The sequence below is a fragment of the Aquarana catesbeiana genome, linkage group LG04, assembly GCF_042186555.1.
Source record: "Aquarana catesbeiana isolate 2022-GZ linkage group LG04, ASM4218655v1, whole genome shotgun sequence".
NCBI lineage: Eukaryota > Metazoa > Chordata > Amphibia > Anura > Ranidae > Aquarana > Aquarana catesbeiana.
This window is the reverse complement of record NC_133327.1, coordinates 550159658-550179479: the sequence shown is the minus strand read 5'-3', so window position 1 is coordinate 550179479 and position 19822 is coordinate 550159658. Positions and strand designations below refer to the sequence as shown.

Here is a 19822-nt window from a genome sequence, read left to right as displayed (position 1 = left end):
ATTGAATCTCTGTCGGTTCAGCAGGGATCGGCCAAGATTCTATCCATGTGTGGGCAGGCTGGTTGTACTGTAATTGATCCATCAATTGACTTCAGTACAACCAGCCTGTTGGATTTTTGGCATGCGATTACTGCCTGTGATTATAGCTACCAGCAGTTATTATGGTGTTCTGCCAGTCGGGAAGGCTCCCTGGATCCCAGATTCCTCACAGTTACAATACTTACTCGCAGCCCCTTCTGCTCTCACACAGGTCTTTTAACCTCTTGCCGACCACATAATCTATACGTATGAACACACTGAACACACTGCATGCTCCCACTGTTACAGAAAGCTCCTGCTTTCTACTTTTGATCAGGAGCCATCAGGAATCTGTCTGTACCCCCCCCCCCACCCTCACTTTAAGACCCAGTCGAATGCCCATGGCAGGCTGTCAGAATGTTAATATGGTGCTACTGAGGCAGGCGTCTCAATGATAAACTGATAGAAAAAGGGCTGAGCTTTAATGGCAGATTGTTCGATATGTAGATAAAATACAAACACATTTCTTTTTTTATATGCAATGGTTTCTAATGCTGATGTAGAAGTGCTTTTTCCTCATAAAAGATCCCTTCACTTTCTATGCTTCTTAACTGTGTATTTCCAAAAGATAAAGAATTCACCTGGAGGTAAACTGGAAAGATCCCCAGCAATCCTTCCTAGTCAGATAATGAATATTGGTGAGTACGTTGTTGCATAAGAATCCTCGGTACAGCATAAATCCATAGAGAGGCTCACTTTAAGGACAACTCATAATTCTAATACCCATCTGACAGGACAGAGTCCTCTCACCTCAGTCACAAAATGATTATGGGTTCTGATCCATGGCCAGGTGGGTATTTTGATTGGAGAAGAGAAAATCAAGACATGGTGGCAGCAGGTAGATTCCATTTTAACTAATTTGACTTCTTCACATTTAAGCTTATTGTGGGATAACTTAATAAAAAAAAAAAAGCACACTTTTAAAAACAGGTAGCCTGATACCATGGTAGTATACAACGTATGCATCTAGTGGTTGGTTTATGAAAGTGTCTTTATGTAATAATTAAAATGCAACAAACTTCGTTTTAGCAAATAAGCCAATAAACACCTGATGACAAGCAATTTGCCAAGGTTGCAGAAATTTAGAGAAGGAGAGCTGTTTGCTGTAAGCTTAATGCCGGCCATACACGGTTCGAATTTCGTATAAGAATTTTCTTTCAAAAATCGTATGAAAGATTTTTCATATAAATTTCGCACCATTAGTGGGCTGCAACAATGGCCGATTTTCGTGCGGCAATCAAATTTGAGGAATCGAACATGTTGGAAATTTTTAGAAAAACAAACGATTTTCTAATCAATGATGGGAGAATCGTGCGAGAAATGTAATAAGAAAAGAAAATTTATGGAGAGTAAAGAAGATTCCCGGCCACGAAAATTCTTTTCTGTAGCAACATGCGGTGAAATTGAAGGCTTGGTCGGCCAAATTTCGAAAATCAATGGTGGCATCATCGGATCACAAAAAAAACGAACATTTTGATTTTGAAAAGAAAATTTGTTCGAAATTCGACCGTGTATGGCCTGCTTAAGCTTAACACAATAAAGAAAGATGGGATGCAATAACCCAGAAAAAGGGTTACAGTAAACAATGTGCATTTGGTTAAGGGCTGGCATGATAATTTCTGTGGTGATTTTTGACTAGTAAAGAAGAAGAAAAGTAAAATGGTAAAAACTAGAAAGGTTGAGGTTCAGGTTAAACCACTTTATCTTGTGATAGTTTAAGTGATTGTAAAGTCTCGTTTTTTTCCTAGAAAAATAACAAACATGTTATACTTACCTGCTATGTGCAGTGGATTTGCACAGAGCAGCCTGGATCCTTTGCTTCTCAGGTCCCTCTTCTGTGCTCCTGGCCTCTCCCTCCTGTTGAGTGCCCCCACAGAAAGCAGCTTGCTATGGGGGCACACAAGCCAAGTCACAGCTACCTGTGTCCATTCAGACACAGAGCCCCACCCCCTCTCTCTCCTGATTAGCTAGCTGACTTTGATTGACAGCAGCAGGAGCCAATGGCACCACTGCTGTGTCTCAGCCAATCAGAAGGGAGAATCTCAGATGGCTGAGTGGACATCGCTGGACAGAGAGGGACCTCAGGAAAGTGTTACGGGGGCTGAAGGGGGCTGTTTATCTTAATGCATAGAATAAAAAAAAAACTACTGACTTTACAATCCCTTAACTTAGCTTAAGGCACAGATGTAACATGATATACCTTATGCCCTGTATATTGCTATATGTTGAATATATTAAGGCAGTAGTTTTCTACATCATTGTGTTAACCTTTTAAAACAAAATAAGGGAGGAAAAACAAAACAACAATAAAGTTGCAACTTAAAATGAATTAGCATAAAACCCAATGAAAATGAATTATATATAGGTATATTTAAATGGGGTTTCTATATTACTACATATTTATCTGTGGTCATCATACTTTTGTTCCATTGTTCACAGCTATTTATCAATTTTAGGGATTTTTTATGTATTGTCTGCCATTAGGTTCAATTTAGTTGTGCCAGGTACTCCAGATTCATTCAGATGTTATTCGGTGGGTAGATTTGGGCATCATATCCCAGAATGGCAAACATTAACACCCCTGGTTGATACTTAAAGCTGCAGGCCAGGTAAAAATAAAACTACAAAACGTTTAATAGACATCTGGTCATATTTGTGTATACAAGAGAAAAAGAATTTACCAAGATTTTCCTATCATGTTTAACCACTTAAGGACCGAGTCTCTTTCTGAGATTTGGTGTTTACAAGTTAAAAACTGTTTTTTTTACTAGAAAATTACTTAGAACCCCCAAACATTATATATGTTTTTTCTAACACCCTAGAGAATAAAATGGTGGTCGTTGCAATACTTTCTGTCACACCGTATTTGCGCAGCGGTCTTACAAGCGCACTATTTTTGGAAAAAATACACTTTTTTTAATTAAAAAGACAACACTAAAGTTAGCCCCATTTTTATTTTTTTCATACTGTGAAAGATAATGTTACACCGAGTAAATTCATACCCAACATGTCAAACTTCAAAATTGCACCCACTCGTGGAATGGCGACAAATATTTACCCTTAAAAATCTCCAAAGGCAACGTTTAAAAAATTCTGCAGGTTGCATGTTTTGAGTTACAGAGGAGGTCTAGGGCTAGAATTATTGCTCTCGCTCTAACGATCGTGGCGATACCTCACTTGTGTGGTTTGAACACCGTTTTCATATGCGGGCGCTGCTCAGGTATGCATTCGCTTCTGCACGCAAGCTCGGCAGGGTGGGCGCGTTTAAGAAAATGTTTTTTTTTTTTATTATTTATTTTTACACCGTTCTTTAAAAAAAAAAATTGTGTCCCTTTTATTCCTATTACAAGGAATGTAAACATGCCTTGTAATAGAAAAATTACAGGACCTCTAAAATATGAGATCTGGGATCAAAAAGACCTCAGATCTCATATTTACACTAAAAAACAATAAAAAAAAAAATGAAATGACATTTGAAAAAAAAAAAGTCTCTTTAAGAGCTATGGGTGGAAGTAACGTTTTGACGTCGCTTCCGCCCTGCAATGGTATGGAGATGGATGGGGGCCATCTTCCCCTTACTCGTCTCCATACCTAACAGGACGACGGCATGTGAACTGGCTAGCTCTGAGAACAAGTAAACGTTCTCTCCAGGATAGGATAAAAGACACAACTGAGCATGTGCAGGTTGGCTACTGCCTGTCTGTTAGCTGGCCTTCTCAAGATAGACAATGCAAGAAGGGAAGGATCTGTGCGTACAGGATACAACAGCCTTTTTACACAATGCAGAGGATTAACCCCTTAAGTTCCACAGTGAGTATAACAAGCATGCTATGCTGCATATACAGACAGATTTTACTGTTGTGGGTTTAGTAACACTTTAAAGACAATATTTGGTTCATGTTTATACTGTATACAGTGCCTTGCAAAAGTATTCACCTCCTTTGGCATTTTTCGCGTATTGTTGCCTCACAACTTGGAATTAACATGGATTGTTTGAAGATTTGCATCATTTAATTTACAGAACATGCACACAACTTTGAAGATGTTTTTTTTTTATTGTGAACCAAACAACAAATAGGACAAAGTAACAGAAAAAGTCAATGTGCATAACTATTCACCCCCCCCTAAAGTCAATACTTTGTAGAGCCACCTTTTGCAGCTATCACAGCTCCAAGTCACTTTGGATAAGTCTCTATGAGCTTGCCACATCTTACCACTGGGATTTTTGCCCATTCCTCCTTGCAAAACTGCTCCAGCTCCTTCAAGTTGGATGGTTTGCGCTTTTCAACAGCAATCTTTAAGTCTGCCAACGGGTTTTCTATTGGATTGAGGTCTGGGCTTTGACTAGGCCATTCCAACACATTTACATGTTTCCCCTTAAACCACTCAAGTGTTGGTTTAGCCGTGTGTTTGGGGTCATTGTCCTGCTGGAAGTTAAACCTCCATCCTAGCCTCAAATCACACACAGAGTGGTACAGGTTTTGCTCAAGAATATCCCTATATTTAGCACCATCCATCTTTCCCTCAACACTGACCATTTTCCCAGTCCCGACTGCTGAAAAACATTCCCACAGCATGATGCTGCCACCACCATGTTTTACTGTGGGCATGGTGTTCTTTGGGTGATGTGATGGGTTGGGTTTGCGCCAGACATAGCATTTTCTTTGATGGTCAAAAAGTTACATTTTAGTCTCATCAGACCAGAGCACCTTCCTCCATACATTTTGGTAGTCTCCCACATGCCTTTTCGCAAACTCAAAATGTGCCATTTTGTAAGTAATGGCTTCCTTCTGGCCACTCTGCCATAAAGCCCAACTCTATGGAGCATACAGCTTAATGTTGTCCTATGTACAGATACTCCAGTCTCTGCTGTGGAACTCTGCAGCTCCTCCAGGGTTACCTTAGGTCTCTGTGCTGCCTCTCTGATTAATGCCCTCCTTTCCCGGTCCGTGAGTTTTGGTGTGCGGCCGTCTCTTGGCAGGTTTGCTGTTGTGCCATGTTCTTTCCATTTGGAAATCCTGACTTGTACTTCTCAACAACATTGTCCCTTACTTGTTTGGAGAGTTCCTTGGTCTTCATGGCAGTGTTTGGTTAGTGGTGCCTCTTGCTTAGGTATTGCAGCCTCTGGGGCCTTTCAAAAAGGTGTGTATATGTAATGACAGATCATGTGACACTTAGATTGCACACAGGTGGACATCATTTCACTAATTATGTAGTAATATGTAATGTAATGTAATATTACTTCTGAAGGTAATTGGTTGTACCAGAGCTTTTTATGGGCTTCATAACAAAGGGGATGAATACATACGCACATGCCAATTATCAGTTTTTTATTTCTGAAAAAAAGTTTTATGTACCGTATATATTTTTCTAAATTTACTTCACCAACTTAGAATATTGTGTTCTGATCCATCACATATAATTCAGATTAAAAAAAACATAGAACTAAAGGTTGTAATGTAACAAAATAGGTAAAAAGCCAAAGGGGGTGAATACTTTTGCAAGGCACTGTATTTCATCTTCACCAGTTTTCCTGATTGTAATAGGATTCATTATTCATATACACAAAGTTCAAAGATATATCTAAAAAGTAAAACAAAATAAAAATAACACAGCAATTAAAAAAATAATATCTTCTAGAAAAGAAGTATAAAACAAACTTATAACTCAATCCTGAAGGGTATAATGTATTTAGCTAAAGAGTTTATAATTTATGTATTAAACACATCTGTAGTTGATGATGAAAAGTACACCTCCATGATAATATGACTTGACAAATGATTGTAAGTGGGTTTATATTCACTTATGAACTTGTTTTATGTTCAGCTATGATAAAAATAAATATTTTTTCCAAGTGAAACAATATAAAGTGACTAATCTTTCCTTGTGGTCTGTTTGCGATGGACAATTCACAAAATTGTTCTACTTCAGTATGACCTTGTCTTAGGTAATGGTGTACCAATTTGGCATGTTCATGTTGGTTTTTAGGCACACAAGTGGTTTGCAAATAGACCTAAATTTGGACCGACAATTATGAAGACAGTTGCAGAATTTGCATAATGAAATCTGGCACTGTATTCATTTGAGTTTTGTGTACTGTAAAACACAACAAGGCAATTCATCAAATGAATTAATAACTTATTTTATCTCTTATGTTTGCCAGCACAGTTACGCAGCAATCCCCCTATTTTTAATGTCATATGTTCATATGAATAGCAGAAAATTTTCAGATTAAGTTATTTAATTCAATTAAGACATTAAATATCAGTGAGTCATAGTACAAGGGTCGTAGTTGTTAGAACTAACCACAACTGAATTATGGGGTAAGGTTAAAATGCAACATGTGTTATCAAGCTTAATGACTAAATTATATTGACTTGTCTGAATATTCATTTTGGCTTGCATTCCTGTTTTTCTTACATCGTTTGTTTTTACTGCTTTCAGGAAAACCAAAGCCATTAGGCAAATGTGACCTGCATTTCCCTCTATAACTGGAGCCACAGAAACAAGAAAAACACATACACAAAATATGGATGGTTTAATTGAACAGAACAGTGTGCTTATGCATAATAAAATCACAGAGGCTGGAAAAAGGAATGGCTTAATCAACACAAGAAATTTAATGGCAGAGAATAAGGATGGAATGGTGTCAGTTTATCCAACCCCCCAATATCAGAGTCACATTGTTGGAACTATTTCAACACAGACTGCCATAGACAACATAAAAAATGACCCAGTTCAACAACTGTTGGATCCTAACATGTTGCAACAGACTGTGGAGTCCCACTATCGACCCAACATTATTCTGTATTCTGAAAATGTCTTACGTTCTTGGGGAGAGAATGTCAGCACGGAGTGCTGTGAAACCACGTTTATTGAAGACAGATCACCAACCAAAGACAGTCTTGACTACCCAGATACCAAGTTCATTGACCTTTCCTCTGAAGACATCAAAATCCACACCCTTTCCTATGATGTGGAAGAAGAAGAGGAATTTCAAGAGTTAGAGGTTAGTTTTAGCCACCAATAGGCCGCAAATCATATCAAAATAAGATTAATTACAGTTAGGAGGAGCATGTCTGTTACATAATTATAATTATTTTATAGAGGTACATCGTAAAAGATTTCTTTTTTTTTTTTCTTTGCTATTATGTGGTTAAGCGCATTTGTTTTAAATGTAATCCATCTATTTTTAGTCTTGGAAAAAATTGGGAGGAACTGGCAAATTAGCACTGCTATTTGGGCTCTGTTAAAGGGATTTCCATCTCTTACTGTGCCAATGACAAAGATTCTACCAAACATGGAACGAGAGAAAATATGCAGCAGGGACACAGTCAACAATAAAAAGCTGACAAAAGTGTAAGAACTCATGTGCTACTTAGTGTTTGAAAAGTGTTTGAAAACATGTAAATCAAAAATAAAAGATACAAGGATAATAATGCTGTCCAAGTGTAACTAAACAATAGATAATGTTTAAAGGATAAAGCTGCCATTCCCTGTAGTTTCCCCACCTACAAACAGTAATAATCACAATGTATGGAAAGGCGCTAAATCCGCATAAAGATATAAAGGGTTCACATGTAAAATATGAATAAGCAAAATATTATAAGCAGAAGAATAATATTATATCAAGTGAAAAATAATCCTCATAAGTGGTCACCACAAAAATATTAAAAAAGATCCAGTGAGGGAAATGCCACACACATAAAGTGCCAGACACCGGCCAAAGGTGACTTTAAGTGAAATATAGACATGTGCACACTGAAATATTTCGTTTCGGAATTTAGTTTTCGTCTGAAAAATAAATTTATGTAGTTACTCCCGAAATTCGTTTTTCTTTATTTCGTTTTTCGTTAAAAACTTGCATTCGTCCGAAAATCCAAATTAATTAAGGTCGAATCTGTCATTGAAAGCTTATGGTGTCTGTCGAATGTTCAAAGAAGATTCGACAGAGCAGCTAAACTGTACGACACCGTATAGTTTAGCTGCTCCGTTGAATCTCCTTAGAACTTTCAACAGACACCATAATCGTAAATGAAAGTAAGTGGCTGTACGTGTGTTAGTTCTAGCTATTTTACTGCCCCTCCTCTTTGATTACAATCAGCCAATAACATTCATCATCATCATTATTTTTATTTTACTCCCCCCACCCAATTCCAGCAGCAATCTCTTCTCCCCTATGTCGAATCTTTTCTCTCTATGTCGAATCTTTTCTCTCTATGTCAAATCTTTTCTATCTATGTTGAATCTTTTCTCTCTATGTCAAATCTTTTCTCTCTACGTTGAATCTTTTCTCTACATCAAATCTTTTCGCTCTATGTAGAATAATCTTGGACTAATAGAGTTAAGGTTAGGCACATTCGACCACAGCTTTGATGGACACAGATTGTTATTGTCAGCATCATGTCGAATCTCCTATCTATATCGAACTGTTGTAGCAACGAAAATAAAGCATTAGTTTATGTCGGATCTTTCGTTTTTCAGATTCTGCACTTTCGTTATCGTTTGTTAAAACGATAACGAAAATACCTGAAATTCGTACGAAAATGCATTCGGACGAAAACGAATGCACATGTCTAGTGAAGAATGCAAAATAAGTAAATAAATAAAAGTCCAGTGCAAAAATAAGTGTCAAAAAGACACAGTTCTAAGTGACAGCGCTGAAAAAGTTCAAAATCCGGTGATAAAATATTGCTCATGTAGTCCAGTCCTTAATCCAGGAAAACAAGTACAATCCACCAATATGTGCAATGACCGCTCACTTTAGTAAGGAGAATATAAGGCAATGAGTCAAACACTGATCTCCGTGCAATCTCTGTCACTCCATCAGGTGATCAATCCGCTTGCACATATGGAAAGCAATGAAACTCCTCAATTAGTATCAACAACAAATTTTGTTAAAAACAATGTAGAGACTTACAGTAAAAAAAATATAACATCCAGCAGGATCTGGGACCAAGGGGTCACACACGAGTTGGACGCTGACACAATCTGAACTTCCGGTCTTGACCGTGACCGGAAGTGAAGTCACCCGGCTCCTCACGACGTGTTGCATCACTGACATTGACTTTATCATGGGCTGGCCCTTGATAAAGTCACATGTCAGTGACGTAACGAGTCGGAAGGAGCCTTGTGAGGTCACGGCCAAGATTATTATTCTGCTTATATTATTTTGCTTATTCATATTTTACATGTGAGCATTTTATATCTTTATGCAGGTTTAGCGCCTTTCCATACATTGTGATTAATAAAAAACTGATGGCGGTTCTAACCTTTCCCTGCTATAACCAAAACTTTTTCAAAAAAGTTTAGCTGCACATACACTCTAGCTTGGCTATTACGTAAATCCTCTGGCATCAGTACTTTCACTACACTCCAGTGTTCTCTGCTTACATGCTCCCATATGTTCCCACATTCAGGCAGTGAATCTGAATTGAGCCTCTCAGGTTAAGAGGAGCTATTTTGGTAAAATTATAGAGATCTCAGACAATGAGCAATCCAGATGGCCCAGCTACTCCACCTGTTGCACACATACAAAGAATTAAGGCCACACCCCCTCAGCACAAGCTTCTACATGCACACTTGTAGTGCTGAACAGAAGGGGTGTGTCTGACCAGATCTTAAAGATCATGAAGTGCACTGTACAATGTGGTGAATCTCTGGTGCCTATGGGACTATGCACTCAGACATTAAAGGGTTGGTTTACCTTTACTGAAAAACTTCCTAAAAAACCGCCTTTGCAGGTAAGGAGTGCCTATATATAAAAACAACCTGTACAACTCTGACTATAGATGAATATTGCCCTTGCTATAGGTGTAAGCCATAGACATACCTCCCAAAGCCTGACTAAAATACTCCCAGGACTTTGCTAGAATGCTGCTAAGGAAGGCCTAGTCATTAATGCTCACCTCCACCATCACAGGAGTTAGCTCTCAAACTCTGAGCTCAGAGTTACTGCATCAGGGAAAAGAAAGCACACGTGAGGGGTTTGAATCAGAGAAAGAGCTTACTCCTGTGATGGTGAAGGTAAACAGTAACAAGTAGGCATATCTTAGCAACATCCTGGAAGTGTTCCAGTCAGGCTTCAGAAGGTATTTAAATAGCCTACACCTAATGCAAGGTCATTATTCAACTTTAGTCAGAGCTGCACACTTTGTTTTATCTATAGATGTCTGGTACCTGTATGGGTGGTTTTTTTTTGGTAGCCAGGGGGCTGAAAAAAAAAAAAATAACAGATTCCTCCATCCACAGAAAACGGGTGGATGGAAGAATTCCTCTTGCCGGGATGTTGGCTGTAATTGTAACCACTGATTGAGAAAATTTCTCCAACATATCCCTTCAATAGAAGTCAATCAATTGATCAACTTCTGTCAAACAGAGACCACCACACACTGTTTTAGATTCGTTCAGTCCCTGTTGAACCAGACTTTTTTCGTTCAGTGTATGGCAAGCTTTAGGCTGCCCAACTGCTATAACAGTTAATGCTGGAAAGAGTATATGACTGGAGTTTGTAAGTACATTGTCTATATAATGGGATTCTGATTTTTGTGACTTCAGCTGGGCTTTAAATACTTCCTTCCCTGCTTTTTGAGCAGTATAGTTGAACCCTGGTTTGCTGTCCAATTCGAGAAAGTATAATTAGCACAATGTTTTATGGGATTATTGATTTAAATATGTCATATATCTGCAAGGAAATATTAATTTGTTGACTTATTCAAACCTTTTTCATAAGGTGAACAAACAACATATTGTAGTTGTGGCCTGGTGCAGCTTCATCACTGATGCACCCTACTGGATTGCTTTGCTATATCTGAACCACATTTTATATTTAACTGCTGTATATTTTAAAGAAAATAATTGCCATGAGATGATAATATGACATGGTTCTCCAGTAATTTTATTTAGAAATATAATGATGAGTTGAGGTTTGATGAGTTGTCACTTCTAATAACACTCATCACTTGTCACTTATCATCTGCCACTTCTCATACTGATCATTGTTGTTTCTCAATGACAAGTGATGTTGGACTGTAGAAAATTCCAAACTAAAATAGACACTGAGGCATAAGCCAAGGCTAGTTCCTAAGCATTTTAATTAATGTATTTTAAGATGCAGAATAGCATGGTTCTCTTTGAAAATGAACATTAGTGCAAAGGTTTGCTGTTGAATATAATTGAAGTTCTCATCCTGGCAGTCAGATTCTCACACAATATGGCCAGTGTCAGCACAGCTGTATAACATCATTAGTTAGGTGGGCTGAAAGAGATTAAATGATTGCAAGGTATGGCTACATGCACTGAATAGTGTATAAACATGTCAGAGAAGGAAATGAACTTCTGAGGAACATTGTTAGCAGTTGCATGAAAAGTAAATAATTAGAGGAGTCTTGGAATGGAGGAATACACAACATACATTTATAAACTCAGTTGTACTGCAGCGCTACCTACAGTTACCACTCTTATGTATGTACCTTAGTCCAACCTAAAAATTACATCAGCAAACAGAAAAAAATATATATTTTAAAAATGAAATGTTAAAACAATTTCCAGCATGCAGGTAATTTGGACAACAATGGGAGCTTATAGTGATACACCTTTTTATCATGAAAATATAATCAAAAATAAGTCCAAAAAAAGTTCAAAATAAAGTCTCTTAATAGTGGTCCACCGTTGTCTTAGATATAATTTGGAACACCTCCTCCATATGCCCCTCGTGCCAATCACACCATGCTCTGTATGTCTCATCTTAAATTCTGACCCATACATCATACAGGGCAAATTAGCTTTTTACCCCCCGGGGTACTCAGAACTCTCACACTCCCAAGGATGTACTATTCCCCCTTTAGGATTCTCCTGTTCAGTGTGCCTACTTCCTTCCCTTGTTGATGCTTATGTTAGCTTCACCATGCAGCCGAAATGGAAAAATTGAGCATTTCTCCATTTCTAAAGATGATGAACCTGACATAAATTGTAAGGAGAGAAAGTAGTACCAGGAAGCACTCTGAATAGAAGAGCCCTGAAGGGGAATAGTACATCCTTGGGAGTGTGAGAGGAAGAGTTGTGAGAAATTTTTCCCTCCAGAGGGGAAGTTTGTTTTAACTATATGATATATGGGTTGACGTTTAAAAGTGTTACTAAACCCTTCATTCACTATATCTGATCTCCCACAGAACAAGGAAATGTAATTATTTTAGTAAATATAAACTGCTAAATACCTTATCTCATCAGCTGTTGGAGCAGTCTTGTGACTATCAGTTAAAGCATTTAGGAGGAGTTTTCATTCTCCACAGGACCCCTGACCCTCTGTCTGGACAGTGCTGATTGGCCCTGTGCTGATCACATGCACTCTTCCAAGAAAAAAAAAAACCTCTCTAGCAATACACAACAAACTGAGCATGTGCAGCTTGCCCCCAAGGCCCTGTTCTATCAGCAGTCAGGATCAAACAGCCTTTTTACACAATGGGGAGGATTAACACCTTGAGTATAACCATGAGTATAACAAGCATGCTTTACTGCATATATAAACTGATTTTACTGTTGTAACACTTTAAGGTGAGAGCATACAGAGCATGGTGCAAATGGTATGACAGACTTTTTTTTAATTATTTCATTTTCACAGTAAAGGTATATCTCTATTATGGACCAAATTACTTGGAGGGTGGAATTTATTTTCACATTTTGTGCTTAGAATACATTTTTGCTTGTTTTCTGTTTGCTGATGTAATTACGAGGTTGGAAAAAGGCACAAACATAAGAGTGGTAATTCTATTTACTTGGACAAGAGCACATTACATAATAATTATGTTATACAACATATGTTGCCGCTTTCTAAAACATAAAAAAAAAATGTAACTCTTAACTCCAGACCAACAACTAACATACAGTTAATTCTAATTTATCTTCTATTACCCGCAAAAGTATTTGCAACTCTGTCCAATCTGTCATTTGATCCAGGCATTCCTCACAGATAATACAGACAGGTCAGTGGCCTGTTACAGTTTGGTCACCTCCAGTCCTGTAACTGGACAGTGAATGAATAGCAGCACATTGATAAGGTCACCTCGATGACCTCCTCTCCTGTTAGCATGTTTACAGCATATTAGGGTATCAACTCTGTGTAAAGCAATAGAGTCATAACTAGCTTCATTTGCTGCTTCTTTTTCTCTCAGTGTTACTGTGCAGAAGACGGTAGGATGCCAGTATACAGACAAAGTCAAGATGTGTATTAAAATAATAATTTTTTTATGAATACATTACTAAACCTAATTGTTTGGTTCAAAACGAGTAACCAAGAATCATCAGAAAAAAACATAATCAAAGTGCACTGGGATACCCAGATTAATTTGGAAGCACAGATAGTAAATATTAGAGATACAATTAATATTTTTTTCTACTGTAAGAAAATTAAAACAATCATCTGAGCGGTTGCTGGGGACGTTACCATGTTTATTACAAGTGGCGGCCCGTCCATTAGGGTTGCAGGGGTGCCGCCCCCCCCCTAATTAATGTGCTCAGCCCCTAATCTACATGCAGGGTGCCGGACCCATTGATTCCAATGGGTTTTTTTATTTGAAGCACGTGATTAGAGCCTGAGGCTCTAATTGGCTTCAAAAAAGGGTGGGCTCAGGGAGCAGAGCACTGCACCCTGAGCCCACTCAGTTGTGTGACAATAGTGAATTAATATTTGCTATTGTCTTCCTGATTGGCCTCCCGGCCAATCAGGAAGCTGGTCCTGTGACCCAATTAGCCAGGGAGTCTTTGGGACCCACTACCTGTTCTGCCGGAAGGAGAACCCCCGGCTCTTCCCTTGTCAAGCTCATCTTTTCATCTTGGCTCGGCTCGGATCCCATCTGCCTCCTTACAGTAAGGTCTCCAATCGCAGCCTCCCCTCGGTCTCAACCTTTTATTTTTACTGTTCTACAAATTGCCAAAGCCAAAAAGTTGTCTTAGTTAACCCCATAATTTAGGCTGCCCAAGACTGAGCGGGGCTTTCAGAAAGCCCAGACCACTGCTTAACATGTGTCATTCTGTTCTACGTACAATATTTTTCCTCGCAAGCATCTAAAACAATGTAACACGTAACCTGTAGTGAGATGGAGATGAGAAATTGAGAGGGTAGGGGTCAACTGGTCAAGTGCGCCCCCAAACCTTTTCCTTGCTCGAGCTGGACTCAGACACCAAGAAGGCCTCTTCAATCGATTGGAGTGATATAAACGACACCACACAGTACGTTGGATATCGATAATATAATATATTGTATTTTTCTCACATGTTATATATGGCAACAATTCATTATACATCATTAGGGGCAAACCAAGGGGCGGTCCCTTAGCTTATCCAATCACACGAGTACAAGTATCACAAGTTACATGGTATATGACATATATGTAAAGACAATGCTATTTCTGCTGTATGACGTCCTTAAAAAGTACCTAACAAAAAATACCCCAAATTTCCTTATCAAAATATATTTTTCTTAGCTTAAGTCCGAGAAAAGGGTGTAATATAGAAATAACCTTTTAAGATACTTTCGATAAGGTGCCATTTGGCATTAGGCCCAGACTTGCGGTGGGATGTTCTAACTTGTTCCCGTACATATTCACAAGAATTTGTCACCGCAAGTTTTCTGTTTTTTGCAGACAGCTGGCTTAGTAAAATTTCCACTTAACCACTTCAATACCAGGCACTTAGACACCTTCCCGCCCAGCCCAATTTTCAGCTTTCAGCGCTGTCGCAATTTGAATGACAATTGCGCGGTCATGCTACACTGTACCCAAACAAATTTTTTATCATTTTGTTCCCACAAATAGAGCTTTCTTTTGGCGGTATTTGATCACCTTTGCGGCTTTTATTTTTTGCGCAACAAATAAAAAAAGACCGAAAATTTTGAAAAAAAACAAGTATTTCTTTGTTTCTGTTAAAACTTTTTGTAAATAAGTACGTTTTCTTCTTCAATGACGGGCACTGATATGGCTGCACTGACGGGCACTGATACGGCGGTACTGATGGGCACCGATGAGGTGGCACTGATGAGGTGGCACTGACGGGCACTGATGATGGGCACTGATAGGCGGCACTGATGGGCACTGATAGGTGGCACTGATGGGCACTGATAGGTGGCACTGGTATGCGGCACTGATGGGCACTCATAGGTGGCATGGATGGGCACTTATAGGCGGCACTGATGGGCACTCATAGGTGGCATTGATGGGCACTCGTAGGTGGCATTGATGGTTACTTATGGGTGGCACTGATAGTTGGCACAGATGGGCACGGATGGGCACTGATAGATGGGCATGGATGGGCACGGATGGGCACTGACAGGTGGCATGAATGGACACTGATGGGTGGCACTGATGGCATTACTTGTTTGCAGTGATGCCCCTAAGGGTGGCATTGCTGGGCATCACTGCAACATAATTGTGCCAATCAGTGCCCATTTGTGGGCACTGATTGGCACAGATTTGGCACACTGGGCACATGTGGATGGCCATGGGGTACATACCTGGCCATCCACATGTTGCCCCTTCCCTGGTGGTCCTAGTGGCGATCCCTGGTGGTCCAGTGTGGTGATCTGCGGGGGGGCTGCGCTGATAAACAATCAGCGCAGACCCCCCCTGCCAGGAGAGCCGCCGATCGGCTCTCCTCTACTTGCGTCTGTCAGACGCGAGTGAGGAAGAGCCGATCAACGGCTCTTCCTATTGACAGCGTGATCAGCCGTGATTGGACACGGCTGATCACGTGGTAAAGAGCCTCCGCCGGAGGCTTTTTACCAAGATCAGTGTAGTGGTGTGTCAGACTGACACACCGCTCCACCGATCGCCGCGATGCGCGCCCCCGGGGGCGCGCTGCGGCATGTTATCCTGCTGGACGTCATATGACGTCCAGTCAGGATAACTGAACCACTTCCCGGACATCAATCCGCTATAGGGCGGGCAGGAAGTGGTTAAACATTGTCAAAGCCTTGCATAAAAAAGCGTTTCACCTATCTTGTATAATAAAAAAAAGTTCAGGCCTCTTATCAAAAATATATATAGTGAACCAAAGTGCAGCCATTTTCCTTACAGAAATGGTGAATGAAAAACATATTTCTTAATACTCAGTGTACCAAATTAGACTGGAAAAAAACTGAAGTCCAATTGGAATAGCAAGAAATAGATATTTAGGCCGACAGATGCTGTGCTACCTCTATTTCCTTAGTCTCACCTGAACTTTTATGTTATAGCAGTGGAGCAGTGTGTCTAAATATGACTATGCACTCCAATAGGCCCCAGAGTCAGACCACAATGCTTAGCTAATGCCTGACACACACATTACTTTTTTTTGCATTCAACCCAACAGGTAAACAAAAACAAAATGGAGGAGGTCACTGTATTAACTATGCAATGTTAGTGCAAGTTCTCCCTGCTGTGCTATTGTTTCAGATGCCAATCAGCTGCTGGTTTTCCAGCATGCTCATTCGACAGAAGTTGGTCGTGAGCATGGCTTCTGTCAGACAACAAGCTGTACATGAATGTCAGCCAGTTTCTACTGTACCAGCTGATTTTGGCCGATGTTCGGCCCATGTGTAAGGGGCTTAACTCTAGGTACTCTAGCTAGCTAATCTCACAGACCTGGTCAGGCACACAACCCCCCAGCAATACAAATTTGTGTACTGATTCTTGTAACTCGAGTGTGGTGGCCAACAAGGAAGGTCAGGAAGAGAATTTTCACTAAGGGTAAAAGGGTATTTTAAGGCATTTCTAAGTGACATTCAGTTCAATATCAAACGTATTCATAATATAGGTGATGAAGAAAGAAAAAGATGCGAGACTTCAATTTGACTTTAAAGTGGAACTACACTGCATATGAGCACCACAAACCAGAAATGCTATTTCATTCATTTTTTATATTCAAATTCATCATGTCTCTATGCTTTATTTTGTTGAGAAATAATTTTGAAAAACACCCCCTTAGCATTTCTGGTCATGGCCATCTTGAATAAGAGCAGATGATTCTTGTAGAATTTACTTCCTGAAATCCATCGGCCCTTAGCTCAGGCATGGAGGCAGGAGAGTTTGCTTAGCTGAGAAAACTCCTCCTCCACTCTTGAAGACTCCTGGTATTTTAACATCATTTGCCTAGGCATGAAAACCAGAAAGTAGCCGAATAAATGTAAAAAAAGTTTAAAACAAATAAATATACTATACTTTCCTATCTATTTACTAATACTATCAGTATAAGGATTAAAATAGTCAATGTTGATTGCGAAAGTGAAGTTCTACTTAAAGGTAGACCTTTTCCTTTGCATGTAATTCCATAATTAATATATGATTACAGGTTGAATATCCCTTTATTTTTGAAAGGGAGTTTGTCCCTATATAAATTAAACAAAAAAATCAGTTAATAATTGCAGTATAAGCTATTTGTAAGGGAATCTGACATCTGTGAGATCTTCCAATGCCTAGGGAAAGGGTTTGAAGGAAATCAGATGTATTTAGCTGTATTGCCATTTTCTTTTAGACATTTATCTCTAGCTTCTCTTAATGATAACAACGGTATTTTATTTCTATGATCTAACACTTATAAATTGCAATTTAAAAGTTGGTATGCAAGCTTAAACCAGTACAGAATCTTCATTCACAATATGTTGAAATATTTAAAAAATTATACATTTTTTCATACTTTTATTATCATAAGTTTCAATATAAATAGCAATGATCCCACTGTAGTGCTGACTTATTGTACACTTCTATAATGCCAACGGCATACATTGAATAATAACATTAAAGAAAAAAGAAAAGTGATCTTTCCATAGTTTCATAAAAATACAACTTCATATATGAAAAATGCCAATAATAGATTTTTTTTAATTGTTCTGTAAAGCAGGAGTAGCATCAATATGTTTTTTTTCTTTCAATAGATTTTTATTGAGGTTTCAGCATTTGTAAAATAACATGTTACAGCCAAGAGAAGCAACAATCGTAGAAGACATAAGTTGTATGGTGTAGAGGCGTGACAAAGCCAAAGCTCACAAGGAACTACGTGGAGAGTAAGAAACAAGGAGCAGTGTACATCAACAGCCGTGTTTAGGGATTATTCCTCAGTTCCAACACCCCTAATGGGTACTAACTGTGTTGGATTCTGAGGAGTGTCACCCCACCCTGATAGCCCTAAACGTATTCCTCATACCGCTCCATGCTGTCAGAGGATCTGTAATGAGAGCCTGTAGAAGTACCTATGGGTACCTCCAGATAACTTTGCATATGGCAATGCTGAACTGGAAATTAGTAACCTCATATTAAACCAAGCTGTACCTAATAAACAAACCAAGATAATAAAGGGATAGCGAAAACAGAAAAGAGTATAGAGAGGAAAAAGAGGATAGGAAAATGATGTGTAGATAGAGCGAGAAGCGACGGTGTGGTATTCGCTCCTCCACACTCAAGCAGAAATAGATGAACAGATTAGTGGCCTGGATACATATTTCGCCCAGGGTTCCCATACTGCCTCGGTTCTGTCTACCGTGTCCAGGAGGATGCTTACTGTTTTCTCCTGAGCCATAATCCAGGATATTTTTCGTTTAACTAACAGAAGTGAGACTGTGGGCTGTTTCCACGCTATTGTCAATTTAGTTCCAATAAGGATGAACCTGATAAGATTGTGGGCCAATTTCGGTACCCCCGGGATGGGAAAGTTCAATAGTGCGTAGTGTGGTGTTTTTGGAATGGATAAATTAGTTATTTTCCTGATAATCCAGAAAATTTTGTTCCATAGATCCCTTATTTTGGGGCATTCCCACCAGATATGAAGCATGGAGCCAATATGCCCGCAGTTACGGAAGCATAAGGGGATGCGGTTGGGAAGATCTTAGCTATCCGCAAAGGGACCATATACCACCTCATTAGAACTTTTAAGTTCGCCTTAACAAGCGCAATATTAAGAATGCCTTTAGAAGCAGTGATGGAAGCTCTGTGCCACTCAGACAGGGTCCATTGTTGTTGTAGATCAGTCTCCCATTACCTCATGAATAGTGTTTTAGAATCAGCCCTAGCAAGCGCTCGATAAATCACCGTTATTCCCCCCCTCTGCTCCATGGCCTGACCACACCACAGTTCATAATCCGTAATGGTCAAAGGTTTGTAAACGGAGCGTCCAAGAGATCTGATAAAGTGGGATATCTGTTGGAGTCTGAACCGTTCCGAACCTGGCATGTCAAGTTTACTGGTGCAGTAAGAAAAGGTGAGGGGGCCTGTCGGGTGAACAAAGTGGCCAATCCTATAAAGCCCCTTATCTAACCACCATTGAAAGGCTTTAATGTCTTGACCAGGCGGGAAAAGGGGATTTCTGAAGATGTGGGATAAGGGGCACCAATGGGAGATCAAGTGTGAGTTGAGTCTAAGGGAGTCCCATAGTGTCAAGGAGTGAGAAAGTGTGGGTGCAAGTATTGCCGGTCTGGTCTTAGTAGAGCACCAAAGTATGTAATCTAGAGTGTAGTGAGGAATAGCTTGTCTTTCCATACAAACCCAATCAGGGTGAGCAATTTTAGAATATATAGTGGATAATTGAGATAGTTGTGCTGCTTGATAGTACCAGAGTATATTTGGCACACCCACCCCTCCTTGATCTCTACAGCGGAAGAGAGTCCCTTTAGCAATTCTATGCCCCTTGGATCCCCATACAAAATTCATGATTTTTGATTGGAAATTCCGCAGACGGATCTTAGGGATGGGGATAGGTAAAGATCTGAAGAGATACAGGAGGC

General features: G+C 39.4%; 1 protein-coding gene across 2 annotated transcripts in view; it reads left to right on the top strand.

Moving 5' to 3' along the window:
* SYNDIG1 (synapse differentiation inducing 1) overlaps positions 1-19822 on the top strand; it is a 535179-nt gene that overhangs the window by 232325 nt on the left and 283032 nt on the right. For both annotated transcript variants that reach the window (XM_073627951.1, XM_073627952.1), the window contains exon 2: positions 6523-7087. In XM_073627951.1, coding sequence (XP_073484052.1) covers positions 6608-7087 — 480 coding nt within the window. In that variant the 5' untranslated portion in view covers positions 6523-6607. The remainder of the gene's footprint in view (positions 1-6522; positions 7088-19822) is intronic.